The sequence below is a fragment of the Anopheles coluzzii genome, chromosome 3, assembly GCF_943734685.1.
Source record: "Anopheles coluzzii chromosome 3, AcolN3, whole genome shotgun sequence".
Classification (NCBI taxonomy): Eukaryota; Metazoa; Arthropoda; class Insecta; order Diptera; family Culicidae; genus Anopheles; species Anopheles coluzzii.
The window spans coordinates 78,093,411-78,118,989 of record NC_064671.1 but is presented as its reverse complement, the minus strand read 5'-3'; the positions used below and the strand labels follow the sequence as shown (position 1 = coordinate 78,118,989).

The window sequence follows — 25,579 nt, the reverse complement described above, 5'->3', positions numbered from 1 at the left end:
TTGTGGATGTGGAGGAGGAGAATGGAGACACGCGAGAGCGCCACCTTCAGAATTCGTTGACCCTTCAATTTGAACCGTGTTATTAGGAGCGCGTTTCACAACAGAGCACCACCACACCACAACCATGTACTAAATAAACGATAGAGAGATCTCGCGGCGTGCGATGTGCCATATATTCACCAAACGACGCAACGGCCCCTAACACTATCTTCACGATCTAAATCGTCCATACAGACACACACACACAAGAGAGCAAACCCTTCGGCGAAACGAAGCCAGAATCTGTGTGTGCAAGCGCTCGGGACGCGATATGGATAATTTACGTGACACAGAAACACACACGCGACTAGAATATACTACTACACATTCTCACACACCCCTTGTGCTCGCGCGAGAGAACATCGTTTAATTACCATACGAATTTTATCTCCAACGTACGAACGCCGCCTTGTGGCAGTGATGCTGCTGCCGCTGATCTCTGTGCCATCATGGCGGTGGAGCTGCTAGAACAAAGCGTCAGCGCTTTGTTGTTACGATCGTGCGGCAGCGTGGTGGTGGATGATTCCGGGATGGTGAGCGGATATTCGCCAGATTTGGCGCGCAGCTGCAGGCGACGCCGACGCCGCACGATCGCCGCCATCGTGTTGTCATCGTGACGCTTCACGGCGGCCATTACCACGTCCTCTAGACGCGTCGTGGAGCGTGATCGTGGTACACTACTAAGACTACTACTACTACTATTACTGCTAGCGACACTATTTCTGACAGGGACGCGACTCAAACGATCGTCAGGCGGTTCCGTCAGTGGCGTTGGAGGTTGCAGTGAAGGTAGCCGGGTGTACTGCTGTGACAAGAACGTGATCTCCGGCGACAGCAGTAGTGATGGCGACCCACCATCCTCTTCGATGGCCACCTCCCGACACTTACAGCAGCACGAGCACACACAATCGCACGAAAGACTATCATCGTCGTCACTTCCACCGGTTGAGGTGACACTTGCGATCGAACGCCCACCAGCGTCCAGCTCTACACCGATCCCACTGTCGGCACAGTCGGGCGAAAGGGAGAGCAGGGTCGTCGTACCATCCTCATCACCTTCTTCATCGACCATTACTTCCGGCGAAGTGGTGGTTGGTGGCAGCAATTGTTGGAGGTGCTGCTGCCCTTCGCTGTCGCACATCCTCATGCTGTCAGTGGCTAACCTAGAGACCAGACGCCGCTAGGTGACAACGGCTTGCACCGAAACAATGCGCGGCGGAGCCCTAGTTGACAGCCAACTGGAACCGCAACAACCGAGCCTCACACTGTGGCCCGTGTCCAACGGACCGGCAGTAAATTGTTTCCTCTTTTCTCGCGCTGCGCTTTCGATTTCGCCGTTGACGCATTGTTTTTGGTGGAGCGGGGATGGCGCAGGCAACTGCTCTCCACTTGCCGTCGCACGTTTCCGGCCTTCCGAATTTCCGCTCGCAAAAGTAACGCACAGTACACACACACACACTCTAGGTTATGTTTTATCTTTTTTTCAATTAAACCTTTGTTACACTTTTACGCCCGTTTTCGCACAACACACACACACAGTGGTAATGATTCTTTCTGCGCACACATTTTCCAATTTTCCCTCTACCAGTGGTAGGGGTGAGAGCAGGTGACAACACTACTGCCGGTCAACACCTACAACGGCATTCCTCACCGCTGGCCGTGCACGGAGACGCACGTGCGACACTGTGGAAAGACACACAATTAATGGCAGCTCGCGGGCAACGCCAGTGCTGTGGAACTGCTAGGCCGCCCGCGTACACAACACGACCCAGGAGTGTTTCGATGGATTCACACCCAGCACACGATAAAGCACACCACAGAAGAGAGGGATTGAAAGAGAGAGCGAGAGCGAGAGACCTGTGTAAGCTGACACCTTCTTATGGATCTAGATTTCAAGGTCCAACGATCCTTCTTCTTCCACCAATCGATCTTCGGAGACGCTTTGTCCCTGCCTAAAAGGACACCTTCGTTTTCCTCAGAAACATCAACATCGATCGAATGCCACGAACTCCCGCCGGCTGAAATCCATGTCACTTCCGTAAAGGCACGTTACGCATGTTCCGGTTTTCTCTCTCTCCTCATTTCATTCGTCCACCACATTGTCCATTTGGTCACGTCCGGCAGACACGCAGCCTGCCGGAGATATCTCTAATTAGGGCAGGTCCTCTATTTCTTAACGGCACCACAAAACACACGACGAACAGGTTACGCTAGCGAGAGCACAATGTGACCGGCGTATGGGGACGACTCTCTGGTTGCTCCAGAAAAGCTAGCTTTATCGAAGACTAACACAACACACACACACAGACGGTTGGCAAACAAATTGGCAAACGCTCGGGAGGTTTCGATAAGGGTTTGTGACTCCCTTTTATCTCTCCAGAGGTGTGGAGATGATAAGCCTTCCCCAAACACAAAAAAGTTTGGAAACTTCTCGATATTTGGACTATAGTTTTTATGTTAAAGAATGCCCTCACACGAACGAGATACAGAGTGGGGCAGTGAATGTTCCCCGCATGTGCCGTGGTGCATTAGATTTCTACAGATAAACCGCTGGTGGAGGATGACTCACTGATCACAGATGTTTTATTTATCGAGTATACGCGGCGAGCGTACCGTTTCTGCTGGCGTACGAGAACTGAGAGAGCTTACGAATTCAATGCCAACAGAGTGACGGAGACGAGAGTGAGTGGAAACGTGCGCTCGAGGACGCAAATAATTACATCGCGAACAGGGGGGATATATCAGGTGGAATTTTGCGCGACTAGAAATAGACAAAGATCAATCGATATTTTGCCCCGTGCTGCGCTTATCGGGTGTGTGTTCGAGGTTGATAAGATATGTAAGGTTTGGCCACTCTGTAGCGGCGAGCAAACGTGCTGAAGTGGATTTTATATGCGGAATGTTGTAGAGAGAGAGAGAGAAAAAAAGCAAACGATAAGACATTGGAGTTCAGGAAGTTAATGGACGACAGCCACCACGTTTTTTCTAACGCTCAATATGTTGCTCAATGTTGAAAACAAAGTTGAATGCTGTATGCACCTTCACTTGCTGATGTGTCTTAATCTCTTCTATCACATCATTCCACATACGGTGCGGTGCGCTAGCTCATGAGAAAGAGTTACATTTACATAAGGTCCATTTTCCAATGCTCTGTATTGGATTTGTAATACCCACCGGCCCGAAGAGATTACCTAAGGCCTTCACACCTGTCGCTCGTTTGTTAGATATATACAGGGCGGCATATGCGGCGGAACTGCCGACAGGTTCTCACCAAACAATCCCATCGCATCGGTGTGTTTCATCATGAGATTCGCAAACTCGCATGCGAAAGAAGCGAACACAACAGAACGGCACAAATTCCCAGGCTGTCAGGCCGACCATTCACGCAGATGTAAAGACACACACGCGCAAATTGTGGTTTATTGTGGAGCAGTAGCAGCAGCAGCAGCAGCAGCAGAAACAGCAGCATCAGTAGCTGCAGTAAAAATCACCGACCGAGCGCGTAAATTAAATCAAATCAGCGTCATTTAAATTGTGCACTCTTAATTATGTTCAGGGCCTCTGGGCAGATGCTATCCGCGCCAAACCGGGAGGGGGGAAAGATAAATTGATGAGGTATCATGATCCTCAACCCTCTCAACCCGAGTTTCTGCTCTTCTGGACATTCAATTAAGGTCTAAGATCTCGCTGAAGGTATGAAAAAGGGGCTTGCCATTTTTTGTCCACAGCAGAAGTAATTAAAATTGCCACCAATCAACATACGTTGTTGGTCATCGTGTGTGCAAGAGCAATGAGCAAATGGGACCGAAGCACGCAAGCATCTCCTCCTCATCGCTCTGCGCCACACTTTAAACGAAAACAGTAAAAAAGATTGTTCTAATGTCAGACATTCTTTTTTCTTCCTTTCCTGAAGAAAGCAAAGCATATCTCGCAACACCCTAAAACACAAACTGTTATGTTTATAGCACCCAAATTGGATGTTCCCTCGCGCACGTCTTCTATCGTCTCGCGCGCGCTCTCTCTCTCGCTCTCTATCGGTCTGTGCACTTCCGATGCGATTTCACAAGCGAAACAAATTGTTTGTTTATCTCCAACGGAACGTATACGCTGGTGGGAGGAGGATGCTGATGCTGCTGACGCTTCTCGGATGGCCGATTTTTCAATTCCGAACACGAAGAAAGAGGCACAGAGATAATCAACCCGAAAAAAAAGAGGAGGAAAAAACGAGAACCGCTCCAAGAGGCACTTGTCTTTACAGCTTCAGAGTTTAAGTCCCTCACACGTTGAAAGGAGGGAGGAGGAGGGAAGGGAATCACCATCATCACACATCACATCACTGGACTGGATGGTTCTCGTCCTTCTCGGCTGTGCTGTGCGATGCACACAGACTTACATCCTGTGCGGAAGATTTCCGCTTCCGGTGTGTAGAACACGTTACAGACACAGAGGAGGATGTCCTTTTTGTTCGAGTTTTACTTCCATTTTTTTTTTACGTTTCGTCCTTTATTTTCCCACCCCTCACAGAATCTGTCTGCTCCGAAAGGGGACCGGATGTTGTAGAACAAGGAAGCAAGGCAGGAAGAGCACGACCGAAAACTCTTTATTCTAACACGACGCGCTCGTCCCGTCCTTGTGCGCAGACACAAAATTCTACGATTTATTGGCGAGCAATCCTCCACAAAGCGACCTGTGTGTCTGTGACACTGTGCAGCGAGAGCACGTAGACCGGAAGAAGGGACCTTCCTGCAAAACGGTGTGTGTTGGACACACAAAGGAACACATTTCTTCCTCACTCACGTCAAACATTTTACACACTTTGTACCAACACACGTTTCGGGGCAATTATGGTCGGTTTTCGCGTATGAGCTACGGAACAGACACGAACAACGGCAGCAACGTTTAGATCGATATAGGTGCACCCGAACTGGACCGTAACGGCCGTAAGGTACGATGGCAACGGCCTGCGGAAGGTATCCGCATCGGTTGCAACATCGACCTCTTCTTCCGGCGCTTTAAAAACAAAACACACACACACACGCGGTTACTGATGCGCGAAAATGCTTTTACTTGGGTGCGTTTGGAGGACGCGCGGACACGATGTTGAATTCCTTCAGGCCGTTGATCAAACAAGAACTGAAAACGCGCGCACGCACGGACACGATCGCGCACACCCCTCGGGTATGTGGTGCATCCGCCGCTGGCCAAGCAATGCCAACCGTTTGGGGGTGGGTGGGTGGTTTTGCTCTCTCTCTCCCTCTCTTCGGCGGGGGTGGTTGTGGCGATTTACTAACGCGCGCGCGCTCGTTTACCGTACGGTAAACACATTTATCAACTATCTATCTAGCCACCTTCATCGACGAGCAGGCCCACACGGCAACGCACACCAAATGAGGTTTCGGTTCGAACTAATTGTGCGGCCGCACCGAGCACGGCTGGTTTGTTGTCGAAACGGTGCAGCAACCTTGCAAACCACCAGCCGTCCACCTCCCCCACCCAATCACCGCTCGTTGGAAATTGATCGTACGCTTCGCTCTCCCGCTCCCACTCGGTAAAAACGGTAGCGGTTGTGCGAGAGCGAACTAGAGTGTTTCTAGCACGGTTATGCCAGAGGTGTCCAACTTCATCGTGAGGTTCCGTGTCGAACGTCGAAGGTTGCAAAATTGTCAATATTTTTTTAGATCTTTTAGATTAGCTGTCAGCGAAACGTTGTATTACTCAGTCATAAAATAATTCACATATTTCAATCTTTGTTATTTTTAAAACAGTTTTTTTTTTTAATTTTCATTGCTGCAATTGGCACTACACATAGTACCTGAGATACGTGGTACCTCTTATACGCGGATTCAGAGATACGCGGTTTCTAAATTTGGGGCCCTTTCCGTTGTAAGTTCGAAGGCTGAAATTTCAGCCTGTCAGCTGTTTGCATTGTATAGCATTTTTATAGCAGTTATCTAAGTGAGTATAATATACAGGTGAGCTTATTCCAAGGTGTATGCATTTTGAAGGCTGATGTTTATCGCTTCTGCTTCTGAATGAAGATTTTAAGAGTGTTTTGAGTATTCGTCAAGCCTCCAGAAAGCTCGTTGGAGCAAAAGTTTTCACTCGTTCTGTTAAAAAGTGATGCTCAAAATTGGTTATAAAAAATGCTATGAGACCACCTGGACTACATACACTTTGATTCTATATTGCATCACCTGATCTCTTTAATGCACCTTGGGGTAAATGTAAACAACACCGTGTTTTCGAGCAGGTACTTGAATCTAATTCTAGCTTTAAGGCTAGAATATTCTAGACTGAAAATTGCAGGCTAGTTTTTTGTGTGGTTTTGTATGGAGTGTTTACATGATTTCAGCCTCCAACTGTCAAACTCCATAAAAAAAACTGACTAGAATCGTGAAGGGCCCCTTTGACAGTTCTTGGAGAATATTATACTGATTTGACACATCAATTGTCAAATTCAAAATAAATGCCCTTCTGTTCTAATTTTAAAAATCATTCATTCAGCTGCAAAATTGTACTGTCCAGTCAAAATCTTATCAAATAATAAACAGGCTGAAATCAATTATCAAAAGAACGTGAATCTGAAAATTAGCAATATGTTGGCAGAAAATCGCGAGACTCGACTTACACAGTTTCTTCTCGGAACGCATTAATAGCGAATCTCGAGGACAACTTGTACTGGATTTCAGTATCAATAATAGAGTTTAGTTTGCCCTTTGAATAAATCAAATAGGGATAAGAAAACAGGCGAACAAGTAGAATTGTTGCTCATACAAAAGACAAACAAAAATACAAGGCATTTCTACAAAATTAAGAAATTTTACAATCAAAAATAAGTATAAACACAAAAAAAGAATAAAACGAATAATGGATTTATGCTTTTGCTGTTAGCCAAAAAATTGCAATGTCGCATATAGAATAGAATAGAGCGCAGACATCAATAGGATAGTCAATAATTATATTTATTTTTGTGCAAAAACTTTGCATAATCTCTTGTCATGTCATTATAATAAGTCGATAAGCGACAGGACATTTTTTAATTATAAAAATCCGATTTCAGCATATTTTTAAAATTAATTTGCCATAAAGAGAAAAAAATCCAATAGGCAAACATTATAAACAATTATAGCAGGTGTATTGTAAGCAAAACATGTTTCAAATGTAAACATTTTAAACCATCATTGCCCAAAGTTTGACACCGCTGGATTATTCTCGCATCTACAAAGTTTGGGCAATTCTTCTTGGAACGTCGCCCAATAAATTGTTTTAGCTCTACAAACAACGTACTTCGCGCGCTCTCTCTCTCTCTTGCTCTCTCTCTCTCTCTCTATCTCTCTCTTTCTTTCTCTTTTTAATTTATTAAACCATAATTTTGGAGAGCGAAAGAGTGTGTGTGTTCTTCATTGCCTCTGTACTACCCTCTTCACCGACACCCTACCCTAAGCGTAAAGGATCCACTCCCCGAAGGATCGAGAACGATCCCAGCTGTAAACAACGCCCAAACAGCGATAGTGCATCCCCTCCGTTCTTGCCGGCACAATCTTAAACGGTTTATTAGTGCGTGGCTGCCTGTTCTGCTCGTTCGCCTCGTGTCTCCCATTCTGGGCGCGCACCCAAGCGTGCGCACTGGGGGAAGGAGGCCAAGAGATCACTTCATAAAAATTAGTACGCTTCACCGGAGAAACGATCGAGAAAACAGAAGAACCGGACAGAACCGGGGTACGTGGAGAGGGCTGGCCTGTATTTGAACTGCATTGCACAGCACAAGCGAAGCTGCGTGTTTGCGAGTGGAAGGACGAGTCACGGTGGTGCATTTATGTAGGCAATTTCCTTCATCGTGCTGCTGAGTTGACGGGGGGTTTGTTTAAAACGGGAAGGATCTCTATTCACACCAAGCGCGTTGGTGGGTACGTTTATAAATATCTTTCCACTCAGCAAAGCGTCCTCCTGGGGATGCCTCCCCCCTGATTTGACAGGTTCAGTTCGAAGGAAGGATAGGATTTTCTTTGTTGGCACATGCATTCGTGCGCCCGATGCGTTGCTGCCGCTGCTGCTACTGTGGGAATGTTTGTTTGAACTAGACACGCCGTTGGACAGTGCAGGTGCAATCAATCCACCGGTGGAAACGTACGTTCGACCTGATTGAAAGCAATCGATTGAATGCATCGCCCCACCTTTGGGTAAGGAATTTATGCGCTTCCATAAAGATGCACCCTCGCCTTGCTGGAAGTTAATTGAATAGGTGTCTGCTGAACAATCGATTGCTTTCACTACCAACATTGCTGCCTGCCGATATTAATTAACAGCCGAAGCATTTCATTCGTGGGGTATGCTTCTTCCCCTACCCTCCCGGTGCGCTATTTACATTTTCCATGGTGCGGGTGTTAAACGATTCAAATAAAGTGAAAGAAAGTAAGCAATCATGTACGGCTTATGTGAAGTAAGGCCCGGGTGGGAGGGATTTACCTCATATAATAGCTTCCCTCCAGACAACGAGCGGGGTATAAGTGTCTGACGGAAGTTAATAAAATGTGCACACACTGTAAAGCGTGGGTGGGTGTGTGTGGTGACATTCACTTCCCGTTTTTTTAAAGGTGCTGTATGCCCCATGGGGCGGGAAACCAAGCGGTGGAACAGAAACCACTCTCACCCTTAATGGATGTTAATTTCTTCCAATAAAGTGTCCCAACAAAGTTCCAAACGGCACGTCTCGGGAGAGCTCCATCCTGTGCTCCCCTCCCCCGCCAGAGGGATCCTTCATCTGCGGAGAAAAAGACGCCGCACGCCGGCTAAATTTGTCGCATTTTATGACCTCCAAAATGTAAAGTTCATCCGACGCGGTCGTGCACGTTTCACGGCTCTCCGAGCAAACAAAAAAACACACACACACACTGGTGAAAAAAGGTGAAAAACGCATGTTTTGGGGCATCGCAGACCGCTGACTGCTGTTACGCGACATGAATTTCGACCTTCGTGTGTGCGTGTAACGGTCGGCTGTGGCGGCTTTTCCTCACTGAGGGTGTGTGTGAGAGAGTTTTTCCACTGCGCCTATAGCGTCCGCCGGCCGTGAGAGGACTGTAAAGCACGGCATTTAATTTTCAACCCCTCGAAAATGTTTGTGACAGCAGCTGGGTCTGTGCACAGGCTGGAAACGGTTTCTTCGTGCTCTAACGACAAAAAACGGGGCGCCAAGCCGAGAGGATTGGGGAGACGATTTGCAATTTTCATTCCGTTCAGGCGTTCTGTCAACTTTGGAAACATTCGTGAAGAGTCACAGTTGCGCACGGACGATTTATGAGGATTTGCGCTCCCGGTGCCGGCTATTTGTCCATTTATCTTCGTCAAAAATTGGCACATCTTCGAAAGACATATATAGCCCATCGGTCATTGCTTATTCTGTACGCTGGTCGATCTCCTCTTTATCCCAGACGGCCTCCTGCCGCACGTTATCGTACATTAGCGCGACCAGTACCGGGCACCAAAACATACAACCAAAGACCTTGGTCGATGACACGCTTGTCACGTTAATTGTGCCACCCACACGTACACACACACTCGCGCACAAGTGGCGAGGTAGTTGGGCCAAATCTCTACGGGCAGAGTAAACACTTGTAAAGTTTGCACGGTTTTGTACCACACACGGGACCTGTGCACATTTAATTACCTTTAATCGGAAGACCGCGCTGTAGGTGTGTGTTGCAATACGCTAATATGCGCCGGAGCCGGACCACTCGACGACTTAATTGGAGCAAACGAAGCTCAGCCAGGTCGTCCCCCCGAATGTTAGCATTCGTTACATGTGACTCTTGGCTTTGAAGCTCCGGTTGTTTGCACGGTTAAGGCGGTGCTCACGTTGTCCGCCCTCACTCGTTAGACTAGCCCGGGTGGCCACGTACACTGCACGCGGCCGGTTATCACTAGAGAAACACGCTCACTCACCTGATCGAACGCTGCTAGGAAGGAAGATTCGCACAGAACACAGTTTTTGCTTTTCATCCGGCTCGTGGTGCTGTTGTGCAAAAGGGAACTACCAACAGAAGCCCAACAGAAGCTTGGGAGGTGTGTGCGTGTTGGTAGGACACTACGCGCGGAATGATTCTGTTGCCGAAATCTGTTTCCACAGCCTCCGCCTGGAAAGGTAAGCACGCACACACACGCGGTGGCTCGAGAAGCAACTAACAGGTTAGCACCTTTCGCATACACATCGCACCAGGCACCAGACAGACAGACAGGAGGATCCACAACAAGCGCGTCGCTAGAGTAGCTTGTTTTTTTGTTTGTTCGTTTGCTGTCTGAAAACAACAGTACCAAACAGTATCTGTCATCCAGCAGGGGATCCAAGAGACTCGCACACATATCACACCAACACACATCAACGAGGGTAACAGGCTGCTGTGGCCCGCAAGAAACACCGCCGCACACACAGCAACAATCAGTGCCTGGTCTGTTATCACGCGCGTCGCTTGATGAGCGTCGCATCTTCTCCATGCCTCACCCGCCACACGTGTGTGTGTGCGTCCAAATATTCCGAACGCAAAATTGAAGCCGAAGCTGGGAGTAGAAGACGTGTGCCAAAATGGCACAACACACAACGAAGCGACGATCGCACTCGAAAGAGTTGCACCCAGAGCTTTCGGAACAAAGATAGAGAGCCGGTGACGCTCGTCGGGCCTGTGATGTTTGGGCGACACGAAACATACACACACACACACACACACACACACACACACAAAACAACAAACAACCAACAAAAAAACATACATTTTGATTATCAAGTTTTGCCACACTTGTGTTTACTTGCAGACACACGTACACATGTCGGTGACGCTAGAGAGCTGGTCCAGAACAGTGCGAGTTTGAAGTGCGTGTAACGTAAGTGTGTGTTTGTGAAAGGGTCAGATTTTGCTGGAATTAACTAGAATTTGAATTTCAGGTTTTTGTTTGCGATTTCGTTTACGGTGTCCGCTGCAAGTGCTAACCCCAGACAATGGATTAGATCAGGGATTGCCAAACTACTCCAAACATAGCAGCATGAGGTCCTCGAGACTTATCAAAACGAGATGTAACCGTTCATCCACTAGCTAAAGATAACGCCAGAATAACCCTCGACAAAACTATTTGCAGAGCAATGTAGCCCGCGAATTGAAAAGGTTGGGAGATCCCTGAATTAGATGATCCCCAAGAATGGATTAGAGATACTGCAGCCTACATCTAGCTGTCAAGCGCCATATATTTTGGGGCGAAATTGACCATGGCAAGTCATTCTCCATTGTTTCTCCACTTACATCGGTGCGGTCCGCTGGCAAACAGAAAAACGACAACAAAAAACCTTTTATTGGAAGAACAATTGCCCTTTGCCAAGCGTTTGGCGACAGACTATCCCATCCCGTTTGTCACACAGCCTTGAGCTGTGTATGTTGTGATAAATTACTTTCCGTCAAGCGTACGGACGTACGTCTAGCAAACATGGCCGGCCCACAGACCGTAGTAGCCTACCTGGAACCTACCCCAACCCAAACTCCTGGCCCTGGTGGCTTTTATTGCGTTGCCACCAGGTCTGGGCAATTAATATCAATTGTTGTGTGATGTACGGCAAGGCGAAAAACACACATCGGGAACACACGCCGGAAAAGGGAAATTGGTACCGAAACCCATTATGCCAAGCATGGGACACACACAACACACGCATTGCCCATTTCCTTGCTTTTGTCCTTTCTTGGGAGAGCGAAATCATGTCGTTGCACAACTAACGGTTGGCGGGGTGGTACGCGTCGTCGCACGATAACCATCAATTGCCGGTAACTCTGGACCACATTGGAAGGTGCTGCGAGGTGGGTGGGTTGTCACACCAATGTATGTTTTACCTTATCAAGCGTTAAATCAAAAAAGTTTTGAATAGTTTTTTTTATGTTGCAAGGTCTGGAACGTTTGGAAATTGCGTCACCACAAACCACGTTCCGTAACGTACGATGGTCCGCAGTAGCAGCAGTAGCAGGGAAGTTCTATTGGATTAGGACCTCATTATGACCTAATCCACGATTCGGAGCTTAGTGGCCAACCTATTTCGAGAGCTACCGAGGGCTAGCAGTGCGCTTCGATGCAGTCATTGTACATTGGCACTTAGCGAGGTGTAATTTAATAAAGCCATTTTACGAAACTAATCAAACTACTCCTCCTCTTCGACCACCGGAGATCTTAATTCCTGCAATGTCCTTCCAGGCACGCACTTCCAAGCTGAGAATGTGTGCTAAACAGCACGACCGTGGTGGACTAGAGCGGATCGCCATAAAATGGAGTGTTTGTGTGCGGACGTAATTGCAAATAAGTTGTCGTTGCGGTCAGGCGCACTACCTTATTCGCCGTTCTTTCCCCATTCCCCATTCCCATTTAGAAACTATAATATCAGATGATCAAGTGTACTTACGCATTTTGCACACGTGTTCGCTTCAGCACATCGCCATTGCTGCGGATGGAGCCCTTCTTGTGCAAGGTGGGCGTTGCGATGTTCTGGTGCGACCCGTGATGGTGATACCCGTTGCCGGTGGCCGCACCCGTCGCCGAATGCAGATGGTAGGTAAGCTGCTGCGGTGACACATAGTGCTGTGTTGATTGCTGGTGGTTCTGCTGCTGCTGCTGCTGTGGCTGCTGCTGCTGCTGATGTACGTACACGTACGATCCGCCGCCCGGTCCAATGCCGCACAGGCTGCTGCTGCCGAGGCTGCTACTACCACCGCTGGCCAGCAGCCCATTGTTGCTGGCAACACTGCCACCGCTGCTCGGATGATGGTGATGCGTGGAGTAGATCTGCGCTGGGCGATCGATTTTTTGTGGGAAACTACTCACACACGAACGGACGGACGGGCATGCGGATTTCAGTAGGAAGGCGAGCAGATAGAGAAATAGGATCACATATGAAAAAGAGAGAGAAAAATGGAGACGAAAAAGAAAAACGAAAACAAAAACGAGAGAGAGAGAGAGAAAAGAGAGAAAGGTGATTAAAAATGGTGAAACCACATATAAAGGGACGACAAAAAAAGAAGGTAAAAATGCGTTATGCGTCTGGCGAGGAAACAAAAGCAACAAAAGGTGGACACAAAAGCCCGCAAAAGGAGCAGATGGTTCGGTTTCGCACACATAACTATAACATACGGGCTTAGGGAAAAGGGACAGGAACAGAGAGGCAAGGGGTATAATACGGTGGAAAGCTCAGGGGCAATTTTTCCCATGGTTCTTCAGTGTACCATGGATGCGTTGTAGCAGGATAAAACGAAGGAAATGAAACAGGCACACAGGCAAAACAGGTATTGCGCGCCCGAGACCTAAATTCTGCAAACTTCTGCGTGCAAATGCGCAAGACGCAGCGCAACAGAGAGGCAAGAGTTTCGCACTGAGCAAATGCAGAAACGGTAATTAAATCCGTCCCGAAAGTATTCCCGACTGGAGGGGAAAGGAAAGGCTCACGGACGGCCAGACCGTCCACAGTGTTTGATCGCACGGCTTTCGGGAAGGGAAAAAGGACATCTGGACATTCGGTGGGGCAGGAAGAATTACACTACGATTGTCCTACGATGCCGCAGAAAATCTTGCGGATGTGTTACTGTTGTAACGAATTTGATTCGTCTAGCTCTAACGTTGGATGAAAAAGAAGATCATAAGGTTTTGGTCTCTATTCTGGAAGTGCAGGTCTGATATTGTGGATTGGAAAGTGCGTTACAAGACTGTATAAAACATTCAGGAATGACGTAAACGACACAATGGAGGCTGAAGATAGAGACATAAAAATGGGATGTTGCGAACTGGTGATAAATTAAACGGTAACAAGTAATGGCAAAAAAGGAATTTGAAGAAATAAAGAAACGTTTAATTTCTTCTGGGTCTTCCAGAAGCAAACATATGGGGCAATACTAGATTATCCTGGAACGCGTTGGGAAATAGCGTCTGAAAAGCGAATGATTAAGAAAAAACGGTAGAAATCAGTATCAAGGAGTTGCTTTCTGGCTGTTTAGAAACTTTGAACAAAATTGCATTTTCCAGTGACATTGAGTATCGCGCGGAATCACGGCAAAACTTTCGAGCCTCTACTTCTACCTAGGTTCAACTTTTAACGCCGAAACCGTTCGCTCCCCGGACGATAAAAGTTCTCGTTTCAATTTTTATTGCAATCATGTGTGAAAGATAGCATCTTCACACCTTGAAACCACTGTCAGGACAAAGTTTTGTTTTGGTAGAACCTTCTTTCCCCCTGATCATAGCTTTCGACACGGGGTGAAAAGTTTTGGCACTGCGCGGATGCCTTACGATCCGTCCTAAACTATCCCCAGGAGAAGTGTACGCTTGCTGAAAGATAAGCAACCCAAAAGCCGTCCTATTGATATCGCTTCTGCTTGCGTTGGTCGGCAAAAAAACTGCGAATTGCTGCCGTTTGGCCTGAGAAACCCGGGTGGATAAATCTTCTCCATTTCCTCCACACTTTGCAGAAGTTTTCCATTGGACGTGCGGAATTCGAGCGTTCCGACATCGGGAACCAAACTTTCTGTAACTCTGGGGAGTTAACGCGCAGAGCATCGCACTTTTACGGCCACTGAATGGCGCTTGTTCTTTCGTCTGTATTTGTGTGAGAGTGTGTGTGCGCGCTGGAAGGAAGAAAGTTGGTCTGGAAATGAAATTTCATCTCACACTTCCGGACGATACGGTGTAGTGAGGACGTACCAGGGAGAACATTTGCCACGAGCGGCGATCGATAAGTGGACATGGAGTGAACGGATGTGCACAAGGTGGAAGAAATCTTTCGCTCGGATTCTGGACGTCGGGACGTCCATTTTTCTCTTAAGAAGGGGTGTTTGAGGGATAAGCTGTACCAGCATATCTCGAGGTGGCCGACCATGATGACGCCACGCGCCATACGCGTGTGGAACGGCGTAAATCTACCCATTTCGGAGATAGTGCCGTTCATTAGCAGTCCTTCCAAGAAAGCCTGCGCGTATCTACCGCAAATCCCCACAGCCAAAAAGAAAAGGATATGACCAAAACGGAGCACGGCTGAAAGATGAATCTCAGCTGCTACCCTTGATGGACTACCTGCTGCGTTTGCTGGATGTTCGCTAGGCCGCCACGGTCATATTGTTTGGGTTGGCTCACTGCTTGCGCATCCTCCATTGACCATATGTCTGGGAAGGAGGAAGCGGTCTGAAATGAACGCGCCAGAAGATTGCAACAAACGAAGCAGAGCAGTAGCAGACAACAACAGCAGCAGCAGCTGCTGCATCTTCTCTCGCTGGGGTTTCTGGCACTCTCGCACCAGCAATTTGATCCTCTCGGTCATAATCCAGCCACACCATTGTGCTCCAGACGACGCTCCGTAGACGGCAGCGTGTCTTCAGGAAAATGGTTCCAAGGCGTCGCGTCAAAATTAAGTGGAAATGAAGAGTGTTTTTTTTTTGGTTCTCCGTTTTTTCGCTTTTCTCCCGCCAGCAGCGCCAAATGTTTATGCCACCCTCGCGCGCACGAGGTGGGTGATCTGGGGCGTGGAGCGCTGGTGAGATGAAAATGTATAACAGAGCGCACCAAGAAAATCCGGTTCGATGGGTGTCTGGAAGAAATTGGTGCCTGGGATGGGTAGGGCGCAACAACAATAATAACATCGCCACCGGTTCTTCACCGGTGGGGGGATTATATTATATTGGACCCGATAAGGGCAGCGGCATACTCGAGCTGAAACACATGTTCTGGGGTGGGGGTGCTGTGAAATTCCTCGGTGGCAGCGTGGATGCAATTAGACAGCAGTGAAACTGCACCGAGATCTTCAAAATAGCTCCATAAAGGCATCTCTAAAAGCCTAACTGCTGCGGCGTTAGGTAATGATGGAAACATTTACCACATGTTCTGCTGGATGACGGGTTTGGGTTCAAAAGAAAATATCCAACATGACTACTTCTTTCACTTCTTACAGCAGCGAGAACCTCGCTGCAGGGTTTGGTGGTGGAATGCCTGAACGAAACATTTCCAGTTGATCAACCAAGCTTGAATTAATAAATAATGCTCCCTCCTTTCGCTTTATGAAGCCACACGGCACACACGGCATTCCGGAGCAGACTTCTTCGTATGTTATGCCCTACCGTGCAGGAAGGGAGGCCAAGTCATCCACGTACAGTGGCGCTCTTTATTTGAGCATTAATTTGTGTGAAATGTCTACTACCACCAGACGGTGAGTTCTTGGAGTCGAACGAGAGCAAACCGAAAAAGGTTGACGGACTTTCAACAACCGCAGAAACGTTCAGCGCACCTGGTGAAGTTACACACGCTGCAAGAAGAGTTGATTTATTCGTTTGAATGGTTTTAATCGTACTACACACCACACACACCACACGGGAACGCTATGAACCGCATCCAATTACTGAGCAGGGGACTGTGAGAGAGCGCTGCCAGAGGTTAGTGTCCAAAAATGGCACTGACACTAACCTCCAAATGGTTGTAGTAATTCGTGGTTTCATAATTTTGCACCAAAATACAACCACACGGAAATTAGAATTAGAATCTGTCCTGCTCGTCCTCCACCTGAAACAAGCTCTGTAAAATAAGCTCTTTTCACAGAGGGAAGCAAAATCACAGACCACTGTAGTGGGACACATTTCCAACGGAAGTCTGTTGCAGAGGGCAACCTTTTACGACTTGGCCACTGGTCATTTCGGTTAGGGGGGGGGTGGTTTTTATTTATCGCATTTCCAACCGTCTGGACAAGGCTGCTGCTCATATTTTTCTAACGTGGTTTTAGCGACGCCCCATTTGGCGTCGGCATGAGTGATTTCGCAGTTTTCCTGGGAATTTCCTGGCTGCAGTGTTGTGTTACACAGGGAAGCTTCCTTCCAATCCTCCCCCATGCGAGGGGGCGTATTTTATGAGCCCTTCCCTGTTTGACGCGCACACCAGACGCGCGGGTGTACGCTGTTTTTTCGATTTTTGTGGGGACAAAAAGATGACGCCATAAGAGGACCGATAAGTGCGTCACAACATGATACGGCGGCGACAACCACATATTGGGGGAAGTTTTTCACGTTGGTGGACTTTGAATTTGTTTTGCGGAATATTGGTTTTGGTTGACATTCTAGCAAGTTTTTGTAAGAGAATTTTTAGCCTTTTATAAGCACGAAACCAGCAATATCATTGGAAGGATTGAACGCCTGCATGGATATCCTGATGCTATTTTATCGACAAAATTCCTTGAAAAATGGTTCGCTTCTCCAACCCTTAACCGCAAGACACGCGATTGCATAACACAATCATGTTGGAATGTCTTCATACCCATGCCCAAAAACGCTCCACAATATTCGAGAATCGTGCCGGGAAATAGAACGGAAATAATTCTGACAGAACACACACACAGACCCAGCGTGTAGAATTATGTTGGCGTATCATGATGGCGAACCCCAACTAACCGCCTCGAGGACTTGGAAAGGGCCTTAAGAAATCCGTTTCCGGTGTCCGTGCTTCCCGTGGTAAAATGATGGGTTCTCTCTCCCATTGCAACCGGAAGAAGCACCATCATCATCACCAGCAGCAGCACCATGGTCGTCGTGTCGTCCCTGCAAATGGTACAAATGTTAGGGGTGCCACCGTGACACACGGAATTTGCCTACACAACAGTCGGACATACAACACACGCTAAGTATTTCGCTCCAGGTGACGAAAAAACAAATACCTGGAGGGGAAAATTATGAAAATTGAGTTTCATGCCTCCCTTTCTGGGACATATTTTCCACGGCTCCGTAGGCGAATCGTATCGAATAGCCCAACCGAAAGGCTTCTCGGTCCCGGGCGCACCAAAGAAGCGGGCATTCGCACACAAATTACCACTCTCTCTCTCTGACTCCGTGCCTCTATAGGGCTAAAGCTGAAAACTATATTTATTTGCCCTGGAGCGAAATAATGTCAGTACGAGTTTTTTTTTACAGCTCTTCCATTTTTTCCCCGTCCATCGTTATAAAAAAGTGCCGGAAAATGCCATCGGCAAGGCTCATCACTATGTAAAGCCATCGAGTGTATACTTGCACGTATGTGTGTGGGTTTGTGTGTATTAAAGAGTACACACACAGCTATACACACCGATCACACCGGTGTGTGTGTCCCTTATTCATTAAAAAATTACACCCCGAAGTTTATTATCCGCATTTTAGTTGCCTATTTTCACGATCCGATGGGATCGCTTCACACACCACAATCGGAGAGGACCTTAGAGGGTACTGGAGCACCCTCAAACCATCGGGCGTGGTGTGGTTCACCTATTCCCGGGGCTGATTGGGATGAGCAAAAGGTATCTTTGCTGGGGTTTAGGGATTGTTAGAAAAAAAAGGGACAGGGAGTTTCGGCTTCGGTACCCCTAGCGAAAAGGTGAAAATTTCATAGAAAAAAGGTACAAAAGGGAACAAGGGAAGGTGGTACAATTTTAATGCAAGAGGATGAGCAGCAGCGGTACAATGAGGGTACACAAAACTAGCATTTGAACGTAAAAGTAAACCATAAAAAATAATAAACTGTGAACGTAAAGAGATAAGCTTGATGTGTAAAACATAATAAAATAAAAGAAAACATAAAAAATAACTACCTTCCACCGATAATGAAACCGGAGATGCAAATGATCATTTTGACGACTCACTCAAAAACAAAACACACAAATAGGACAACACAAAACAAAAACAAAAACACTTGTGTAATATCCTTTTTTTGTTTAAACAGTGCTAGAACGTAAAACACACATACACGGTAGCGAATAGTACAGTTCTGCTGATGCTTTGAATAATGCTAACAAAACAAACACACACACAAAAACATAAAAAAAATAAATGAAAACAACTAACAAAAAAGCACAAAACATAAAAATAAGAGTTCTTTTTTTAAATATAAAATAGCAATTTTAAATAAATAGCACACGCAAGTACACACAATAGCACAACCAAAAAGCCGGCACACACACACAGATACAAACAAAACAGCAAAAAAAATGTGAAAAACAAAACAAAAACTGCTCTAAAATGCCAACACGCACACATTAAAGCTAAGTGTGGAAAATTAAGCGACAAAAAAGCCCTTTCGGCCACCCACCACACACAAACACATACACACAGTTACAAGTCCCTGTCGGTATATCCTTTTTGCCTTCTGATAAAGAGGAATCACGGGACATGTAATACATTACGCAAACAAACACACACACACATTGAAATAGAATTTCCCATTTGCCAGAAGCAGTAGCAAATGATGGTGTAGGGTGTGTTGTAACGGCCAAAAAAAAGGATATTCTAGCGCCCTACTGCCATTTTCGCATAAATGGGAGATTTTCCAACCCCCCTCGCGTTTGCTACTCTACAGGCGCTGCGCGCACACACTACTACGTACGTGTGCGTGCGCGCTTGTTTGTATGCGTAATTGTTTTGTATGGGAGCGGGTGTGTGTGTGTGTGTGTGTGGTGGAGTAAAAAGGGGGTGGACGTGTGTTGGGTAAGATGAAAATCAATACTTTAGTATCTGAAATAGTAACATCTCCTCGCTGGTGGCGGCCGCTGCCCGTTGCTGCCGGCTGTCCCGTTGGTACGCGATGATGCTGGCTTGCGGGCGGGGTGGATGGGGGACGCACGCAGACGCCTCCCACTCACTCCGGCTGTACGTGTGTCTGAGAATGTGTGCTTGTGTGCTTGTGTGTGTGTGCGTACGAGTGTGTGCCCTTTCTCTCTTATCAGTGCCGCTTTCGCTTTCCGCGTCACTGATTTATCTTGCGTTCACTCATCTGTGTTCTAGCCTGCGTCACAGATCGGCAAACTGTGTACGTGTGTGTGTGTGTGTCTGTGTGTACAGTGTGCAAAAATGGAAAAGCCAGCACACTTTCCTTTCCGGATGTAGACAGTCTTGGATTTCACAGCTAATTTATCACCGCGATGAATGCGCTCTGCGCCGCAATTGGTAAGCCGATAATTCTTATGGCAACATTACACAACACAACGCCCTTTGCATTCTCTCTTTCTCTCTCTCTCTCTCTGTCGCACACACATCAAGCTTTCACTTCACAAATGGTATGCTTTTCTGGGTTGCATGTGTAGCACAATTTCATTACTATTTTATGCAAATTAAATACGTCAACTGTGCTGAATGTTAACCAATCATGCCGTACGCGCTTTTGCTTTCCTCTCACACAGCACCATAAATACACTGCACTTTTCTTGTGCTCTTTCTCTCTCTCTCTCACAGACACACGTATACACTTATTCTACTTAAAGAGATCGATAACTTCTCCTTCGCAGGATACGCCGTACACACCGGAATACGTCATCACAAATTATAGAAAAAAAACAAGCCCAAACAGGACACACGCTTTTACAACACAAACACAGTGCTGGCACGCTTGTGCCTTTATCGTGGAATTTAATCGTTACACCATTCGGTCTCCACGCGTTTCCAACTCCAACACGCACTTGGCCAGGAGGGGGCGATGTGTTTGCGACGTCCTTTGTTTGCCTCGATTTAATCGCGAGGACTCACAACACCGCACGACTTGAATATTTAAAATCAGAGACAGCCCCCCAAAAAGGGCCTACACTGCTACACACTTCTCTAGTATCCTTCGCGTACACTGGCGCGCGCGATCGAAGAAAAACTCTGCGTACAACTGCGGAAACTCCGCCACTGCCCGAGAAGAAGCTGTTGTCGCTCACGTGCGCTCTCGTTCGCTCGCTCGGACGTCTACACTGGCGGACGGACGTCTATTTTCTGATTCCCGGTTCCCATTCAAGAAGTCTCGAGGGCCACGGAGCGCAGAGAACGCCGAACCGGACAGTGAGCAAAGCAACACACACTCACACACATACACACTGTGCTGTGTGCTGTGGTGTGTGTACACGCTGCGCCCTTACTCCCTAAGGATCGCGTGTGTGTGTGTGTGTGTTCGTGTGAGTTTCAAAGGCAAAAACATCGCGTAAACTACGCAAGGACGAGAGCTCTCGCACACTGGTGTAGCAATAAAAAAGCGACGTCATAAAAGGATGAAGGTGTTTCAGACAGAACGAGAGAGCAGTTGAACTGGTTTGGTGGACATTTTTCTTATTACTTAAAAAATAAATGTTCACAAAAAACCTGTTTTTCTACGACTTTTTTTTTGCAGCGAAAGCCGCCAACAAAGGGCGGGCAGGACGATGTGCGTAAATGGAAGAAAAATGGTGAGAGCACAAGCAAAACTGCGACGGAAAACAAAAACAGAGAGGCAAGGAAGGTACACAGTATACAGTTAAGTCTTGGTGTTGTCAAAGGCTGTACTTTTCGTATTTTTTATTCCAAGTTTTGTAAACTCACCCTTTTTTTATTTTTTTTGTTTATTTGTTTTTAGTATAATACTTTTTTTGTGTAGTGTAATTTTTTATTTTATAGTTTTAAGTTTCTTTAATATTTATTTTTTACTTTTAAATTTGTGTTGTTTATTCGCAGATATCCCTTTCATTGTTAAATGCACTTTAATGTACAACCAGAAGCACGTGCTTACAGTTTACATTTTATTATGCATTATTAACAAGCTGTTCAACAAGACCAACCCTTATCTGTATCATCAGTGATCAAGAGCGGACCACTCAAACCTCGCATGATATTCACAAAAGCTGCCCAAGTAATACCATCACCTATCACACTTGAAATATTCCAGTCACAGCACTACTACTTCTAAAAAGAGCCCTTTAGATTTTGCACCAACCGAGACTTTACTGCAGCTGAGAGTTGGTACGCGTGTCATGAGAGCGCCAACCCGCACGAGAGCAAGAGCGCAAACGCGCACCGCGGTATATCAACAGGAGCAGAGTAGCAGCAGTAGCAGCAGCAGGCGACGATGATATGTTCCAAGAGGAGCGCGTAAAAAGGGAACCAAAACGCCAGACAAAGAACATACTCGAGTCTGTTCTGTGTGCGTTTTGTGCTTTTTTTTTTTGGTTTTAGGTTTTCGTTGCTTTTGGGGGGAAATGGCCGAATGCTTCAAGATGGCAAGAAACTGGAAAAGAAAAGCGTATTGCTTCAGGGTGTTTCCACCAGTACCTCGCCAGTGTACGCGTGAGCAAAGTGCACGCGACGTTTCGAACGTTAGATATGGCAAGCGGGGGTGATGAAAATTCATGAAAAGATTTTTGATGTTTTGTAAATCACGTTAATTCAATGATAGTCACTTGTTTACAGATTATGGGTTGACATTATTTTAAGCTGGAAGGTAATCTATTTATAAAAGGCCCTCAATTTCCTAGACTTATTTCTTTCCAGACTTATTTCCTATATCAGGGATATCAATTGCTTTGACCTTAGAATAGGTTTAGCTGTAAAATTACTTCAAAATCCCAATGCTTCTTCAGTATTGATTGGGATGGCCGGTTCTTCGCGCAGCGGAAAGGCAACTGGCCTATAATTGCCTTAATGTCGCTAGAAACTGCTCAAGAAAAAAAATCCCTCACACAATCCACCCGGGCCATACCGACCGGACCCGCTGTGACGAACGCTATTTCAGGTGGACCCATACATACATTACGCCTTCGCCTGTTCGCGCATTGCGTAACAGCAGTCGCAGGAAAAATAGGCTAGCAGTGGTGGTGGTGTGCAGCTGTCAGAGTGGCACATGCCGTGGAAAACCCATACCGCACACGAAACACTTGTTATTATGCATTAGAAGACATTTAGCGTAGGCAAAGTGCGACGGGCTTAATGGCAACTTCCAGTACACCAAGCACACCCGAACAGGAAGAGGGCAGTTTTTCCTGCCATGCCTTTGCACTTTTCCAATGAGCTTAAGGCGCTCGGTTTTTGTTCGCTGCAAGAGAGCACTAGAGGATTGTTTCTACCTCTTAGTAGCATTAGTTGGCTGCCCCCCCCCCGCTGGTGTTATGACCCGCATGGGACGGATCATTACACTTGCAAATGAGTCTGGGCCGGTAATGGATGCAAGTAACGTGGCACTGGATGGCGTACATGGCGTGACTGGTGGTGCATTGCATTTGGTCGTACCGGGTTAGGACGACGCGATAGGATTGTTCTTAGAGATCTTGGAGAAGGTATTACAGATTGTATCCAGTTTTTAGAATTTGCAATCCATATGTCTGTCGTGTAGCTTGGGGAAGAATTCATTTCATGCGAAATCCCTTTCATCTCTTAAATAGAACATGCTCGCGATCTTTGGACACGTACGAGACCTAACAGTTTGACTGCGATTTACAGCTTCTTGCACAGTTCGCCTTCAAATACCTTTTACAAAATCCACGTGGTTATGGAAGATATAGTTCTCGGTTAAAATGTAAAATTATACGACCACTTTCAGCACTCCAAGTGCGCTGGATGCAAAATTGCCAACCACACGTGACAGGAGCGGATAACGCCACAAATCCTGCACTATGTGCGGATCGGAACCATTTACTTTTGGTGCAGGTAGCGGGCCCAACAGCCCGAGATACAATAAATGGCATCGGTTTAGGGATCGGTTGGGCACTGCCCTATGTGTCTCTCACAGTTGGGAACCGTGCACCATTTTGGTTTCCTCCTTTTCTTTTTGGCCAAGAGAGGCTGATGGAATGTATGAATATATTCCTTCGATTCCCCTTTAACAGTTTGCTGACTCCTTTCAGGCTGATAGGGTGCATAGGCACGCCTGGAGCTTGTGGCGATACGATGATGACGGTGTGGAGATGATAGAGATGAAGCGTGAGGGGTTGCAGTGAATCGCTTTGGAAACCGGCCCTATCGGCACGGCATGGAAAATGAAGTTTCCCTAATAGAATAGACCGAGGGAGGGCAACATCCTCCAAATCATACTTCCCGTGCCCGGCGTCTTCGGCTGGATGTTGTGAGTGCCTCCCTGTTAGGCATATTATTTCATGCTATAACCAGGAAGAGGAAGAAGCAAAAAATCCCCAAAACTCTTACACTTGAAGCCATTACGCGAATGCCGGGCATGCGTTGCAGGACGCATTTAGAAGCAACCACTCTCCTGAACATCTCCCAACCAAACCATGGCGGCCACCTTTCTGCTCTTCCATCATGAGCATCCGTGCCCAAATGTTCGTGCCCCCAAAAAAGCGATGTAAAGACATTCGCTCGGGCGAAAATGACGATTATTGTTGGGCCTAATATAAATGGTGTATTAGTAGACGGGGAGTACCCGGGAAGGTCTGGGTAATTTGAAAGATGGAGTAAATTAAGCGAACAACATGTACCAAACCAAGACTTCGACCATTCTTTACAGCAGGGAGAAGCTGCAGGAATGCCGCGTCGTGTTCTGGAGGTTATTCACCTTGGGGCTGAAACATTCGTTTAGATTTTCCTCATCTTTTCCCATTTCCCGCGCTGGCAGGACCTTTCTCTTTCGTGCTCTATTCAGCAGTGTGCAACATTTCTGATGAACAGTTTCAACATGATCCGCGCATACAAAACAACGACACACACACTGTGCGCTGTATTATTTCGTGCCGGTTTATTGTTTGGCCTGCTGGGTTTTGTTTTGGTGCTGATTTTTTCTTCTACAGTGAGTTATTAATAAAAGCGGGCTTTTCCGAGCATCACAAAGCATCATCATCATCTGTCAAAGCAAAATGCAGCATATTTCAAACGGCAGAAACAAAAACAGCCAGTCTCTTTATAGGTTAAATGTATTTCTCGTTACAAATAGGAGCACCAACAAAAAAAGGATGTCTTCCCTTTAAATCATAACCTCTTTGTTTGGGCGAATGAAAAGAGTGCAATACCACGACTCTACCAAACACGCCCCGGGCCAAATGATAATAATCCTCCTCGGTCGGCTCGTCGGGTGCGATTAGTACAAATCATTTGCTCTCTAGCAGCACCCGAAATCTTCACTCTATTTATCTTGCACGCGTTTGGATGGTTTTCTGTAGAGCCTTCGCGACACTCCCTATCAGCAAACGGCAAACGAGGTAGAAAGATATATTCTAGGAAGCAAAAGTCACGGATCAACGGAAGTTCGCGAAACAATAACAGACTTCATACTTTATCATAGCATATAGTACAGGGAATAGTGTCAGTTGCTGTACAAAAGAAAGGCTGGGAAGAAAAAGCGTAAAGCTTACAGGAAAATCAGAACCTTCTGGTCGGTCGTTGAAGGCAAACAAGCAAGCACCGTTGTTTTTTTTTTCGGGGAAAAGCAGAAAGAAGTTCCCTAAACTTCACCAGCCGAGCCATATTATCGATTCGATGGAGTGAAAATACACCAGAGCACTGTGCGTCCTGGGAGCAAAAATGTCAAAGACCTTTCCCGGCTTCTCTGTTTTGCTTCTTACTTTCGCAAGAGGGTGGAAAAGTTCCTTCTTCTGCTATCGACAGGCGTAGCTCGGCGTTCGTCAATAGAGGCTTTAATTTGTCGTTTTTCGATATGAAAAGTAATAAATAAGGGTGGCCAGCAACTGTGCTCCTAGAGGAGGATTTTTACGACCAGCCCTAAAGGGAAACGGCCAAAAACCGAGTGTCTTGAGAGAAGAGCCAAGAAATCAGGAACGAATCGATATGCAGTTCCTTCCGATTGCTAA

General features: G+C 46.7%; 1 protein-coding gene and 1 long non-coding RNA gene across 12 annotated transcripts in view; one reads left to right on the top strand and one right to left on the bottom strand.

Moving 5' to 3' along the window:
- The window catches only part of LOC120957667 (IQ motif and SEC7 domain-containing protein 1), a 177,790-nt gene that overhangs the window by 12,356 nt on the left and 139,855 nt on the right, over window positions 1-25,579 (bottom strand). For 5 of the 10 annotated variants that reach the window (XM_040379981.2, XM_040379985.2, XM_049608481.1 and 2 more), the window contains one exon: window positions 12,464-12,874. In XM_040379981.2, the coding sequence (XP_040235915.2) occupies window positions 12,464-12,874 (411 nt within the window). Of the gene's footprint in view, window positions 1-413; window positions 2,686-5,387; window positions 5,557-12,463; window positions 12,875-13,944; window positions 13,978-18,637; window positions 18,813-19,548; window positions 20,879-25,579 lie in introns of those variants that run through there. The other 5 variants (XM_040379980.2, XM_040379987.2, XM_040379984.2 and 2 more) reach the window with 5 other exon arrangements.
- LOC120957669 (uncharacterized) lies at window positions 9,979-12,439 on the top strand. 2 transcript variants are annotated; one of them, XR_005751961.2, is made up of 3 exons: window positions 9,979-10,177; window positions 10,843-10,911; window positions 10,973-12,439. It is a non-coding gene; the product is annotated as an uncharacterized LOC120957669 (long non-coding RNA). The 2 variants fall into 2 exon arrangements; XR_007452539.1 differs by having other exon boundaries at window positions 9,979-10,911; window positions 10,973-11,892; window positions 11,957-12,439.